The sequence below is a fragment of the Myotis daubentonii genome, chromosome 2 (assembly GCF_963259705.1).
Source record: "Myotis daubentonii chromosome 2, mMyoDau2.1, whole genome shotgun sequence".
NCBI classification, from domain to species: domain Eukaryota; kingdom Metazoa; phylum Chordata; class Mammalia; order Chiroptera; family Vespertilionidae; genus Myotis; species Myotis daubentonii.
The window spans coordinates 214,974,076-214,988,041 of record NC_081841.1 but is presented as its reverse complement, the minus strand read 5'-3'; the positions used below and the strand labels follow the sequence as shown (position 1 = coordinate 214,988,041).

The 13,966-nt window shown below is 48.1% G+C and overlaps 1 protein-coding gene across 8 annotated transcripts; it reads right to left on the bottom strand.

The window, feature by feature from the left end:
- Positions 1-315: 315 nt before the first annotated feature.
- RWDD4 (RWD domain containing 4) lies at positions 316-13,823 on the bottom strand. 8 transcript variants are annotated; one of them, XM_059685728.1, is made up of 9 exons: positions 13,577-13,823; positions 8,515-8,595; positions 7,913-8,022; positions 7,686-7,833; positions 6,532-6,649; positions 3,366-3,415; positions 3,214-3,240; positions 2,513-2,584; positions 316-1,958 (listed from the first exon to the last, which is right to left on the bottom strand). In XM_059685728.1, exons 1-8 carry the CDS (start codon positions 13,598-13,600, stop codon positions 2,552-2,554), a joined length of 591 nt encoding a protein of 196 aa, XP_059541711.1. In that variant the 5' UTR covers positions 13,601-13,823; the 3' UTR covers positions 316-1,958; positions 2,513-2,551. The 8 variants fall into 8 exon arrangements, 6 of the variants coding, with proteins under 6 accessions (XP_059541711.1, XP_059541710.1, XP_059541712.1 ...); XR_009451432.1 differs by having other exon boundaries at positions 3,238-3,415; XM_059685727.1 differs by having other exon boundaries at positions 316-2,584.
- Between the last annotated feature and the right edge of the window lie 143 nt (positions 13,824-13,966).

The following is a 13,966-nucleotide window of genomic DNA, read 5'->3' as shown; positions in this document are numbered from 1 at the left end:
CTCAGCCTCAAGCAGGGAGGGGTGGTGTATGTGTGATCCCTCACCCCCGACTAACCCTGGACTTCACCTCCTGCCTCTGGGCCCCTGAAGCTTGAAAATAAAAAGCTGTCCTTAACCTCAAGGGTCCAGCTTTCACGTAATGTTTTAGACTGGGTACTCCTTACCTTCCCATCAGCTCATTTAAAAAACATTTTTTTAATCCAATAGCTTGAACAGTTTCTAGTAGGAGGGTACACTTTGCACTCTAAGACTATGCACGTTTATAAAATCAACAATTCTCCCTCTAGTCATTTGAAATAAAACGTAGAAACACCATTGTGTGTAGTCCAGATTTTATTGCTTATTAATTATGCCATTCCATACAACTTTAAGTAAACAGTTTGAGAAAATATACTGGGAGTGTTGAACAGTGATGGCACTATTGATGAGAGAATGTTCAAGAGTCACATAAGGAGGTAAGAGGCACACTGCCACCATTGCCTCCCGGAATCTGTACATGTCATATAAAAAGAGTAAAAATAGTTCATTGGCATTTTACTAGCGTTATTCTTTGTAATCTATGAACCGTGATAAGCTTGAACAGTTTCAGACTCTTCGGAGCAAAACAAAGGCTTTTCTTCCACTAGCAGATGTAGTAGCTTCTTTAAAAACAACAGACAAATCAACACAATAAAAAAGTACGAACACAACCCCAAAACAAAGTCGGCATATTTCAGTAGCCCTGAATTTTAATGTTTCTATCATATTACCTCTATATAAAAGCCCAATATGCAAATTGTCCCCTTGGGAGTTCGACTGCTCGCTATGATGTGGCTGACCACCAGGGGTCGGTGTGGGCGGCAGTGGAGGTGCTGAGAACCCCGATGGGCCTCAACGAGAGCCGGACCAGGGCGGGATGGTGGAGCAGGTGAGTGGGCGGTGCCAGGCCAAGGCGGGTGTGAGCGGGGGCCCAACTGCCCTGCCAATTGCTCAGCAGATGTCAACCAGCAGCAGCGGTGGCAGGGGCTTGACCCTGACCAATCGCCCCGCAGATGGCAACCAGTGGCGGTGATGGGGGGCGGGGCTGCTGCCTGGCTCCCAGGTGCTGATGGAGCCGGGCGGGGTGCCAGGTAGGGCTGCGGGGCTGCGAGAATGGGGGCGCAATCTGGGGCCCAATCCCCACAGGCCATCCTGAGGGACCCCACCTGTGCGCAAATTGTGCACTGGGCCTCTAGTTTCAAGAAATAAAATGCTACTCAGCTTTTAAAAATGAGGTTAAATTTCTTCACCATAATTATAATTACTTCATAATTTAACTGAAGCCAGTGTTAGCTCAGTAAAAACCATGAACACAACTCAGACTGCTCTTATGCTAAGGAAACTTTTGAAAACCATAACTGTTCTTCAACAACGCAGACCCACACCGCACAGTGCAGCTGAGGAACCAGCAACGTCTTTTTGGGACCCTGCAGCAGCAGCCCTAAGTATTTTTAAAGCTGGGAGCAGAAACAGAATCACTGTAAAACGCACAAAGGCATCAGCAACCCCCTGGAAAAATTGCACTAACGGTTTCCTCTTTTAATGATTAAAAAAAAATCAAGCATGTACTACAGTTCAGCATTTGAAACACTTCTATTATTACGACGATGCTCGGGGTGAGAAATGCATTTGAACACTTGGAACAAAACATGGAACGTGGTTGTATGCTAAGTAATTTACAAGACCTCAGTTACCAAACAACAAAAGATATACGATAGCAGATAAACAGGAATTTATTAAGACCACTGGCTCCAACAATACAAAAATTAAAGATTAAGGCATCTTGTACTCCTGTCTTGGTAGTGCAATGAAGAGAAACGTTTAAATTGGAACCAGCACTTCTGTTCAGATGCTGTCTGATGTATGAGACAGATCCGTTTTTATATTCTCCTCTTCCACACACCATGGAAAGCTCTCATGATCAAACATCATGACCCAAACTGAGAGAAAAGCATAAACCAATATTCACTTATTACAGGGAAGCAGTTCACCCTGGGGTGGGGTTGGGAGGCATTACAAAGAATATTATGTGTAAAGCTCAAATACCAGGATTTAAGTTTTTCTGAAGCAAGTTATGCCTCAGTAATGGGGAGAAAGAAGAGATGAACACTTGATTAAGAGGAGAAGCTTATGAATCTGGATCATGCTTCAGAATAATTGTTCACTCAGTGCTCTATTCCCTGGGACAGGAGTTTTGGAAAAGTCTTTAAAAAAAAAAGTAATCACATCCATTAGAATAAGATCATATAAGTTAACACTGATTCCTTATTATTCCCCTTATTCCACTGACAACGCTCAAAAGGCTTCCAAAGTATATTAAACAGTAACATTTCACCTTTTATTAAGGCAAGTTTGTGAAAATAATTTAATACAACCAAATCTCTTCATGAACTTTCAGCTGAAAACATTTTTATGTAAGAAACATACAAAAAAATTGTTTTATAAAAAGCCACCTCAATGCCAGAAAAGAGTGACGAGTTTGAACCCAGTTTACTTTTTAAGGATGCTCTTCCCTTGTTTCCAATTCCAAGTGCTATTCATCATCTTTAGTGCCACTTTTGCTTAACTATGAAAAAAGATAAAAGAAATATTCAACAAGTTTAAGCTATCATATTGAGTTATTTCCACTTCATATCAAAGGTAAGCATTTACAGCTCCTGGAACCAGAGACAGCAAGGTTTGGGAACTTAAACCACCTCCAGCTTCCACCCCCTATGTTTGTATTACATACTAGAAGCACAAAGATTATTTTAAACAGTTTTTATGGAAAAGGCATCCCATGGCCCAAACAGCTGACTTTAAAATAAACTGTAAGAATATGCCCATTAGGTCCTCACTAAAACACTATCTTTAACTCTCCTTGGATCATATTAGTTAAGTCTGACAAGACTGGCACTGTGTTAGGTATCAGTTTAATACATTTGAAGCTACAAATTCGTGCAAGAAAAATACTGAGAGTAGTTGGCAGAAAAATTCAAAATGGAAGTAAACAATTTAAAACAACAAAAACAGAAAACCTTTCTTGATAACGATAGGAAACTACAACTACGGTCTGACCTAAGTAAAATGCCTAATTTCTCCTAAGAAATCAAAGCATATCTTCCTGTGATGTGTTTCTTCAGTTTCCATATCGTCATTAATTAGAGTCATAGTTAAGCAAGCCCTTTCTGTGGTGCACGTACACAAACATCATACCTCATTGCAGTTACAAATACTTACATGCTGAGTGTAGGAGAGGAAACAGACGTCCCAGGGAAACCCAGAGGCGGGGGGAGAAAACGGGAGAGAAAGCGTCAGTACTGATGGCAATGCCATAGGGCGTGAGGCGGGAAGTAAGGATTGTGTACCTTCACCACGTCCACCCAGTTCCAGCCTCGAGGGAGCTCCCCTTTGTGATCTAGAGGAGAAAAAACAGGAACTTTGTTTCTAAGACCAATCAGTGATTTTTAAGTGAATATTCGAATACATAGGAGGTAGACCCCATTCTGCACAGCAGATGAAGTTTAAGTATCGTTACTGTGCCTGGAAGCAGTTTCCTGGGCGCACAGCCGAGAGCTTCAGGCGTGTCCTCTGCCAGTCCCCTAATTTCATTCTAGACAAAACCTGGTCTCGGGGAAAAGTACGGAGGTGAGCGGGTAATGCCAGGAAGAGAAACCCATCCACCTGTCAGCTCCAAGGACTTGCTCAGAGAACCCGCTGCTTTCACAGGGCACGGCGTAGCTCCGCGAGAAGCTGTGTCGCTACTGTCCCATGTGCAGTGCTTCACTCCAGGAAGCTGGGCTCAAGGCAAGAGGCCTCACAGACAAACGTTTGGCTCAAGATTAAGAGGAGGCCTGGTCAACTTACCAACTCCTGTGTCCTGATAAAATGGTCACCACTTAATCTGACATTTTTTAACAGGGCTTTAATCTGTTGGGAGTGCTGAAAGCAGGCTGGACTTTTATATAAGAATTTACAATATATAAAGTAAAAGAATTTCATTCCTTTAATAAAATATTCAAATTTAAAGAATTCTATCTAATAAAGAGGGAATATGCTAATTGACCCTCACACTGTCACAAAGATGGCGGCACCCACAACCAATAAGGAGGGAATATGCCAATTACTGCCCAGCCCTCAAAGATGGCAGCACCCACAGCCACAAGATGGCGGTGCCCAGTCCCCTCAGCCCCGCCAGGGTGGCAGGCGCCCTCAGGCAGGCCCGACCTTGCCGCCCGCCTGCCTCTGGAGTCCCCCAGTCTCCTCACCCCCCTGCTTCCCAGGGCCGCCCAAGGCTCAGGTAACCGGGGCCAGCGAGGCTTGCGCTGCCGGCCGTGGCAGCAGCAGAGGTGTGATGGGGCATTGCCTTCCCCCGATCGCCAGGTCGCCTCCCACCCCTGAGGGCTCCCGGGCTGTGAGAGGGGACAGGTTGGGCTGAGGGACCCCCCTCCAGTGCATGAATTTTCATGCACCGGGACTCTAGTGGTTTAATAAATAGATACACTTAAACATTTTTCAATTTAAAATGGCTTGATTTCCTTTATGCTTGATATATTTGTATGTCTCATTTTAGAAAATGTATAAAAATCTGTATTTGAAACAAGCACATTAATTTTATAGCAAGGGAAACAGAAAGCAAGCCTTTGATATTACAGGAGAGAAGCAATATTACTGGAGCTCAATTTTAGATGCTAATGGTTCTTTTCTCCTTCATGCCAAGAAGAGTCTTATCCCCCCTGATTCCTGGTTAGGAGGGAATGGAGGCAGCTCACCAGGCGTGGGAACCAAAACTCACTCACAGTGCCAGCCATGGCTGTCCCATTACAGCTCTATTTAGAATGTGAGCTCCAAGCCACAGCCCCTGTGCTGTAATCACAGGGAGATAATGGCTTTAGGCAGGCACCATCAAGGAGATGGAGGTAGGGGTACAGTAAGAAAAGGGAGTGACTGAGGTCATCATGTATGAAAGCAACAGGTAATGAACTGACTGACACAGATGCTAAACATTCCAAAAAGTGATGAACCCAAGTTCTAGAAACCAGGCTGTTACAGCTAACAACTTACTGCTTTAGTGGTTGATGCTGTATTTATGCTGCTTTGACTTTGGTATACATAATGGATTCCCAGACTTTATTTCACAAACCATTACAATTTCAAAACTGTATTTTGAGGGTTAATACAGATTGCTATCTTTTTATTCTGCCACAGACATTAAACAAAACATAGATAACCAGAAAACTACCAGCACTGTATTTTAAAAAAGACACTATTTTAAACTTTATCACCAAAGTAAAAGGGTCAGTTCTCAATAAAGAGCAGCTGTAACCTCGCACCAGTAACACACACATAAAGACGTAAATATATGCACACACGTGTACATGTATATAAATGTGTACAAGCACACACGGTAATATCACTCTATTTAACTAGGAAAAGATTTACAGGTTGATATAATTTGCCAATTTTCAGGTTAAAGAAAAGGGTAAAACATTATTGCTGATATAAGCTGGGGTTTACAATACCCTTCTAAAGGTCCACCTGAAATGACTCTGGTTTAAGACACACAGAATTCCACCTTTTTGCTGCTGTTGCTAATCCTCACCCAAGGATATGTTTCCATTGATTTTTTAGAGAGAGTGGGAGGGGGAGCGACAGAGAGAGAGAAACATCCATGTGAGAGAGACACATCAGTTGGCTGCCTCCTGCACGCGCCCCAACTGGGGCTGGGGATCGAGCCTGCAACTGAGGTATGTGCCCTTGATTGGATTTGAACCCGAAGCTCTATCCACTGAGCCAAACCAGGCAGGACAGGAATTCCATTCTTAAATTTCATTGCTGTTGTATAAGTAAGTCAACTATAGACAAAAACATTAAAGTATTTATTGTGCTAAGATCAAATGGTGTACCAGACTTCATTTCATATGAAAGCTGTATTTCAAGAAGTTTTCCATAATACACATATCTGACATAGAGGTAAACAAACAGGAAAATCCCACACATGACAGAGAGGGTACAAGTGGGACACACACTTGTATGCTATTCTTTTTTTTTAACATATGTTTTTATTGATTTCAGAGAGGAAGGGAGGAGGAGAGAGAGATAAAAACATCAATGATGACAGAGAATCATTGATTGGCTGCCTCCTGCATGCCCCCTATTGGGGATTGAGCCTGCAACCTGGGCAAGTGCCCCTGACTGGAATTGAACCTGGGACCTTTCAGTCCGTAGGCTGATGCTCTATCCACTGAGCCAAACCAGCTAGGGCCCGTATGCTGTTCTAATGCTCCTGAAAGTCAGGACTGATTTATAGTTACTTTGCCGCTCATCTACCTTCTTCTCACATGGCTCTCTCTTATGGGGAAGGAGAAAGTATTTTCAATACACATCTGTGCCCTGACAGTCTCTGATCCAACTGTCCCCAGAATAAAGAGTGGAGACTAATCCTCTAAATGGAAACATAGTTATTAAGCACCTACAGCGCAATAAAAAGCAACCCATTCCTTTATGTCATAAAAAGAAAACACAAACACAAACCTGTTTTATCTGCCAGCTTGCGTTTCTGGGCTTTTGTAAGCTGTTCCTTCTTGTCTTTTTTCTTACTGGATGGGGCTACATTAGGAGTTTCAACTGAGAGGATATTGCTTATGGATGTCTAGGGGAAAAAAAGAATTCTTAGACCCATGTCTTAAGCTTATTGAATTACACAAAATATGGCTACATCCTGAAACAGGTTAATAATTTTTAGACTTGTGAAGTAAAAGAAACCTCCACTGTTAGATTCGTTTATTAGTACAGGTGAACTTAGTGTACTGGATTCACTAGAATGCATACTGATGGGCACAATACTAGTGCAACTGTTGCAACCAGGACCCTCAGCAAGAAGATCTGACACCAGCATTATACAGAAGCTCTGAAGTTCCATGGAAATTTTACAATTTAGTTAATTTGCTATTATTTGGAAATTTAAATAAGTCTTTAGAAAAATACTTAAGAATATCCTACTTCCCTGAAATGAAGGAAATATTTAAAATACAGCTGGGCAAACTGCTTCTCCAGTTGTCTCTCAGTGTTCTGTGCTCTGCTGGGCACGTGGAACCCAGAACCGCTCAAGTACAGGACGTGGCCTTTGCTGTCAGTGTACAGCTTGGTTCACGGACAAAACTCAGCACTGACCACATTTTTTAGTGCAGGACGTGGTGTAAAGGGGCTAATACACAGATGCTCATGGTCATCAAAGATGCTTCTTCCCTAACGTAATTCTAGAAAAAAATGTATACTTTTTCCATATAATAAAGTCTCCTTAAACTGCTACACCTTCAAACTGACCGGTGGCAAGACCACTTACAATGAAATAATCCTCATAAAGAATGTCATACATATTTTAGCTCTACGTAAGAAACCCCCTTTCTGAGTTTTATGAGGAAATAAACTTGAAAATATGGATTCTACAATATCCGTTTTGGTGGGTACATGAAGTATTCTAGTCTTATAGGAAGGGTAAAATCTGGAGAGTAAAATTTTTAAAGTTACATGGAAGCTAAGAAATCTAAAATTCATTGCTCTTATTTAACTCAGCTATAATTCACTTTAAACCAACCATCTCTTTCCAATTAAAAAACTAGTTCAAATTAACTAACAGTGAAATCGAAACAATAAGAAAATGTGGCAAAAACAAACGGCACACTCACCGCAGAGTTCACGGGATGGTGATTCTCCATGAACTGCTCCTTGTTGTCCTTGGCGTACTCGAACAGCGTGTAGGTCATGGCAGTGCCGAGGTTGGCTTCCACCGCTTCCTGTAACTTGGCTAATATGCTCTCCTTCACGGCTGAGGATCTGGAATGCACAAGAAATACATTGCTAGCAGAAAAGCAAGAGTGTAAAAAAACCCCAATGAAAATAAAACCCTACTCACATGGTGTTGTTGAAGAAAGCGTTCATGGATATGATTGGAGGGGTCTGGGGATATGTTTCTGTCCAGGAAACCTCTATGAGGAAGGCTTTGGGATCACCATTTTCACCTATCTGAAGAAAAGGGAACTCTCAGGCTTGTAAAAAATGATGCAAAGACAGAATATTTAATTATGATCTTTAGAATGAATCCCTTCCAATGCTCATGGTCAGGTCAGTGGTTAGAGCATCAGCCTGCACACCAAAGGTCATGGGTTCGATTCCTGGTCAAGGGCATGTACCTGGGTTGCAGGTTCGATATCCTCCCTCACGTGCCACCCCCTCACTAGGGAGCATGCTGGAGGCAACCAATTGATGCCTCTCTCTCTCTCTCTCTCACCCCCTCCCTTCCACTTTCTCTAAAAATCAATGAAAAAAATATCCTCAGGAGAGGCTTTAACTAACTAACTAAATAAATAATTGATGTCATGGTGATGTGTCTTCATTTAAATGCTTTAGAAAATCCAAAAACATGATAAATCCAAACCACTAAATTTAAAAACAAAATCAGCATTTATAGCAACCTTTAGTAAAGTAGTAAATGCTCCTACTCATGTCATGTCTTACCCTATATTGAAATGAAACTGGACTTAATTCCCGGAAACTTTCATCTCCTTCATATATAGAACGTAATGCTTCCAGTTCCATCTGAAAGAAATGAATCAGGTGCATTTTGTTTAGTGGTACAAATGGGTTAGAAATAGAGGGTCTGATTCAAGCCCACTTCACTATGTAAAAGTTGACTAACGTATTTGGTCTTAGATGTTTATAATATACACTAGAGGCCCGGTGCACAAAAATTTGTGCACTCGGGGGGGAAAGGGGGGGTCCCTCAGCCCGGCCTGTGCCCTCTCGCAGTCTGGGACCCCTCGGGAGATAACGCCCTGCTGGCTTAGGCCTGCTCCCGGGTGACAGAGGGCAGGCCCAATCCCTAGGTGCAGCCCCTGGTCGGGCTCAGAGCAGGGCCGATTGGGGAGTTGGGGCGCCACCCCCTGTCATGCACAGAGCAGGGTGGACTGGGAGGTTGTGATGCCACCCTCAGTCACGGTCAGGGTAGGGCCGATTGGGGGGTTGGGGCACCGCCCCCTGTCACACTCAAGGCAGGGTCGATGGGGAGGTTGCAGCGCCACCCCCTGTCACGCACAGAGCAGGGCCAATCAGGGGGTTGGGGCACTGCCCCCTGTCACGCACAGAGCAGGGCCCATCAGGGGGGTTGGGGCTCCGTACCCTGTCACACACAGAGCAGGGTCGATCAGGGGGTTGGGGAGCTCTCCCCTGTCATGCACAGAGCAGGGCCCATCAGGGGGTTGAGGAGATCCCCCCCCGTCACTCACAGAGTAGGGCTGATAGGGGAGTTGGGGCACCGCCCCCTGTCACACACAGAGCAGGGCGGATCAGGGGGTTGGGGTGCTGCACCCTGTCACACTCAGGGCAGGGCCGATGGGGAGGTTATGGCTCTACCCCATCACACACAGAGCAGGGCCCGTGGTGGGGGGTTGGGGTGCCGCACCCTGTCACACACAGAGCCGCAGGGCTGATCAGGGGGTTGGGGCGCCTTCCCCTGTCACAAACAGAGCAGGGCGGATAGGGAGGTTGTGGCCCCGCCCCCTGTCACACACAGAGCCGCAGGGCGATCAGGGGGTTTGGGCGCTGCCCCCTGTCACGCTGATCCCGGTGCTGGGAGGCATAGTACCCTTTTACTATATAGGATAGAGGCGTGGTGCATGGGTGGGGCTGGCTGGTTTGCCCTGAAGGGTGTCCTGGATCAGGGTGGGGGTCCCCACTGGGGTTCCTGGCCAGCCTGGATGAGGGGATGATGGCTGTTTGCAGCTGGTCACACACCCTTCAGGGTGGGGGTCCCCACTGGGGAGCCAGGCCAGCCTGGATGAGGGGATGATGGCTGTTTGCAGCTGGTCACACACCCTTCAGGGTGGGGGTCCCCACTGGGGTGCCTGGCCAGTCTGGGTGAGGGGCTGAGGGCTGTTTTCAGGCTGGCGGGTGACTGAAGCTCCCAACTGCTCCTTTTTTTCTTTTTTCTTTTTTATTCTGGGCCAGCTTTAGCTCTGGCTCCAGCTCTGAGGCCTCTGCTGCTGAAAGCAGGTATCTGGTTTGTTTGGGTTCTATAATCGAAACAATGTATAACTCCAGCTCTGAGATCCCGGCCGGCTGAAAGCAGGTTTCTGGGGTTTTGTTTAGCTTCTATATTTGTTACAATGTTTCAAACTGCAAGCTCAGAGGCTAGCAAGGCAGGTGGGGAACGTTGGAGTCCTCCGTCACTGAACCAAGCAAGCCTCATGTTCGCTTCCAGCTGCCTGGCTGCCAGCCGCCATCTTGGCTGGCAGTTAATTTGCATATCGCCCTGATTAGCCAATGGGAAGGGTAGCGGTTGTACACTAATTACCATGTTTCTCTTTTATTAGATAGGACTAGGGGCCCGTTGCACAAAATATGTGCATAGGGGTGGGGGTGGGGGTGGGGGTGAGGGGTGGGTCCCTCAGCCCGACCTGCACCCTCTCCAATCTGGGAGCCCTCAGGGGATGTCCTACTGACGGCTTAGGCCTGCTCCCCATGATTCTCTGCTCTCTGTGGACCTGCCTGCTTGATGCCACTGCAGGCCCTGGTGTCTGCTCTCTGTGGGGGCCTTGCAGGGGACTGCTTGCCCCTCACTGCCACGGCCAGGGACAAGCAGGGCCCTGCTGTCTGCTCGCTCACTGCGGGGGACATTCCCACCCTGCCCCTGGCCGCTGCCAGCTCAGAGTGCCTGTGTCCTGGGGATGTTCCCACCCCACCCCCAGTCACTTGGCGCCTACACATGCAAATTAACCCACCATCTTTGTTGGTTAATTTGCATACTCACTCCTGATTGGCTGGTGGGTGTCACAAAGTGACGGTCAATTTGCATCTTTCTCTTGTATTAGTGTAGATGGACATACCAACACAACACAATAATACTGATACTAATCCTTCAAAACTATGTGCCAGGCACTGCGAAGCATTTGACAGTGTGTTACCTCACTTAAGTCTCACATCAGTCCTGTGAAGAAAATTTCACTATTTTCCCCTTCCAAACGGGGGTGGGGGATAAGATTAGGTTTAAAGCAACCCCAGAGCACGTGCCTTCATCACTCTGCCAGAGTAGCTTGGACAGAAAGAGCATGAAAAAGCTTTACTTACACATTTTATACTTGTGACCCTCCCCACAGAATGATACACAACTTGTAAAAACACTGAAGGACAGTAAGAAGAACAGTAAAACATTTAAGGACATAAAAAGGTTGGCAAAGACCTACCCAAGATGGGAAAAAGGGTAGTAAGAGTAATCCCTGCCTGGAAATATGTCTTAGGACCGTGTGGCTTAGAGGAGGAGACTCGCTGCTGTTATGATTACTGGTGAACACTTGAGAAGCAAGGAGAGACTGCACTTGATACATATTTTAGTTTAAAAAACACGCAAGTCATGAATTCTACAAACTAAAGATGGGCGGATCTGATCTATGTGGACAACATTTTAGAACAGGTTATTAAAGAAAGTGGGTTTTTTTAAAATTATTGATTTCAGAGAGGAAGGGAAAGAGCTAGAGAGATAGAAACATCAATGATGAGAGAGAATCATCGATCGGCTGCCTCCTGCACATCCCCTACGGGGGGTTGGCAGGGGGGATCGAGACTGCAACCCGGGCATGTGCCCCTGGCCAGAATCAAACCTGGGACTCTTCAGTCCACAGGCCGACGCTCTATCCACTGAGCCAAACCGGCTAGGGCTAAAGAAAGTGTTTTGAGAGTAAGAAGTCATTCCTAAGACCTAGCAAGCATGTGAAAAACAACGTCTATGTCAACAGCCCTTCCTAGAGAGGTCACCTGATTACAGGAAGGCCCCACAATTTCTCTTGCTACTTTCACAGAAATTCAAACTAAAGTCAAGAATAACTGAGCGGCACCCTGGCCAGTGCGGCTCCGTGGGTTGGAGCATCGTCCCGTACGCCACAAGGTGGTGGTGGGTTCGATGCCCAGGTCTCAGGTCCGTCCCCAGCCGGGGCGCAAGTGGGAGGCAGCCAACCAATGCGTCTCACATTGATGTTTCTTTCTCTCTCTCCCTCCCCACTTTTTCTCCCTAAATATCAGTAATAATAACAACAAAAAACCCCCACTCAGATTAGATTGAAACAAACGTACTCAAAATATAGTGCTACTCCGTGGATCGTTCAGCCTTTCTATATTTCCACTACTGACCTGGACAGGCATGACGGCTGAGGGCAGCCTTGCCAACTTAGCGGGTGACAATTCGATGGGACGGCGAATCAGGCAGGTGGCAGGACGAAAATTCAGACAGTCCTTGCCAGACAAGCTGGCAGGGTGACACTGGGGAGGGTAAAGTCCTCCGAGGGCGAAAGGCCAACGGCACTGCATAGACTAGAGCCACGGCCGGCCAGGGTTAGCTGACCGTAAATCTAACTGCAGAGGACTGTGCCCCACCCCTGGGAAACAGGACACAGACAGGCGTGTCATCCGCCCACAAACACATGAACCCAGGGGAATCTTAAAAAAATGGACACCGAGAAAGGCTCAAATAAACCCACCGAATGGCCCACGGGCCAGACCTGGAGCAACATCACACCCTGCGCTCCATGCTTCCCAGTGAGAACTCTCCATGCCTTGGCTTAGAGCAGCGGTGCTCAACCTGTGGGTCGAACGACCCTTTCACAGGGGTCATCTAAGACCATCGGAAAACACATATATAATTACATATTGTTTTTGTGATTAATCACTATGCTTTAATTATGTTCAATTTGTGACAATGAAATTGGGGGTCACCACAACATGAGGAACTGGATTAAAGGGTCGCGGCATCAGGAAGGTTGAGAACCGCTGGCTTAGAGGCTCCCCTGGCAAGAATATCTCAGCAAGGACGCAGGCGCCCACTGGCTAGCGATCCACAGGCTCCATGGCCTCCATCGGCACAGGCGCTAACTCTCCTCCACCGGGTTCTGAACGAACAGGGGCTCCCGGTTGTTTCGGAAACTCCGATCGGTCCTGACTGCCGCGCCGGGACAGCCGCTCTCGCCTCCGTAGACCTCTCTCCATCCGCCCCGTCACAAAATCAGAAGGCCCCCTCCCCCGCCCTCCCCCCTCCCCCCCCCCCCCCCCGCCGATGACACGGAGCATCCCCTTCAACGGGGTGTGTGCTCAGAACCCACAACTGCCAGATGGACAATTCCAGCCAAGAACCGGCCAGACACCGGGGACACCAGCGTCATGTTTCCCTCCATCAGGGATTGAACTCTACCACACGCCCGTGGGTGTGAGTCAGAGGCGATCGGGCTCCATCAGGCACAACTCAGGTCACAAGCGTCAACGGTGCGGACCCAGGACACGAATCCCCGCCGCCGGGGAGACAGGGCGACCCCGGGCCGACCAGACGGAAACCTGCGGGGCATGGGGCGGCAAGAGGCGGCGCGCGTCCGGCCGGGCTCGCAGGGCACCGGTCAGCCGAGGGCATCAGCCGCGCTCTGTCCGCCGTGGGGGCGAGGGCACGTGCGGGGCCGTTCGTCCGGGCGCGGGGAGGCAGCCACGCTCCCTCGGGCCGGGCACCGCGCCTGCGCGCGGAAAGGGGCGTGCAGGGCGGACTCACCTCCTGGTCCTCGTTGGCACCCATCGCGCCGGGCGCGGGCGCCTCCCCGGCGGGCGGGCGGGCGGCGTTCGCGACCACGAAGGGAAATGCGAGCGGCGGCCCCGAGGCCGGGGCGTCCCTGTTCCGCGCCCTCGGCCGCGGGAGGCACGCCCTTCGCCCCGCAGACCGCAGTCACGCGCACCCCGGGCCCTCGGGCCGCGCGAAGCCGCCCGCGGAAGGGCTGAGGGCGCGGAGCCCGAGGCCGTGGCAGGCGGGGCGCCGGTGCGTGTGGAGAGAGACAGCCGAGCCTTGAGGCAGAGGCCCCGCCCCCTCTTTCTTCTCGCTTCTCCTATTGGCTCCGCCTCGCTCCGCCCAGCTCCAGCACCTGTAGGAAATGGAGCGCCTTCCCTA

Coding starts and splice junctions, on each gene's coding strand:
- RWDD4 (XM_059685727.1), bottom strand. CDS start 13,600: ATGGGTGCCAACGAGGACCAGGAG. Junction 7,834..7,912: donor GCTTTCTTCAACAACACCAT/GTGAGTAGGGTT, acceptor TGTGCATTCCAG/ATCCTCAGCCGTGAAGGAGA. Junction 3,416..6,531: donor CAAGCTGGCAGATAAAACAG/GTTTGTGTTTGT, acceptor TTTCTCCTCTAG/ATCACAAAGGGGAGCTCCCT.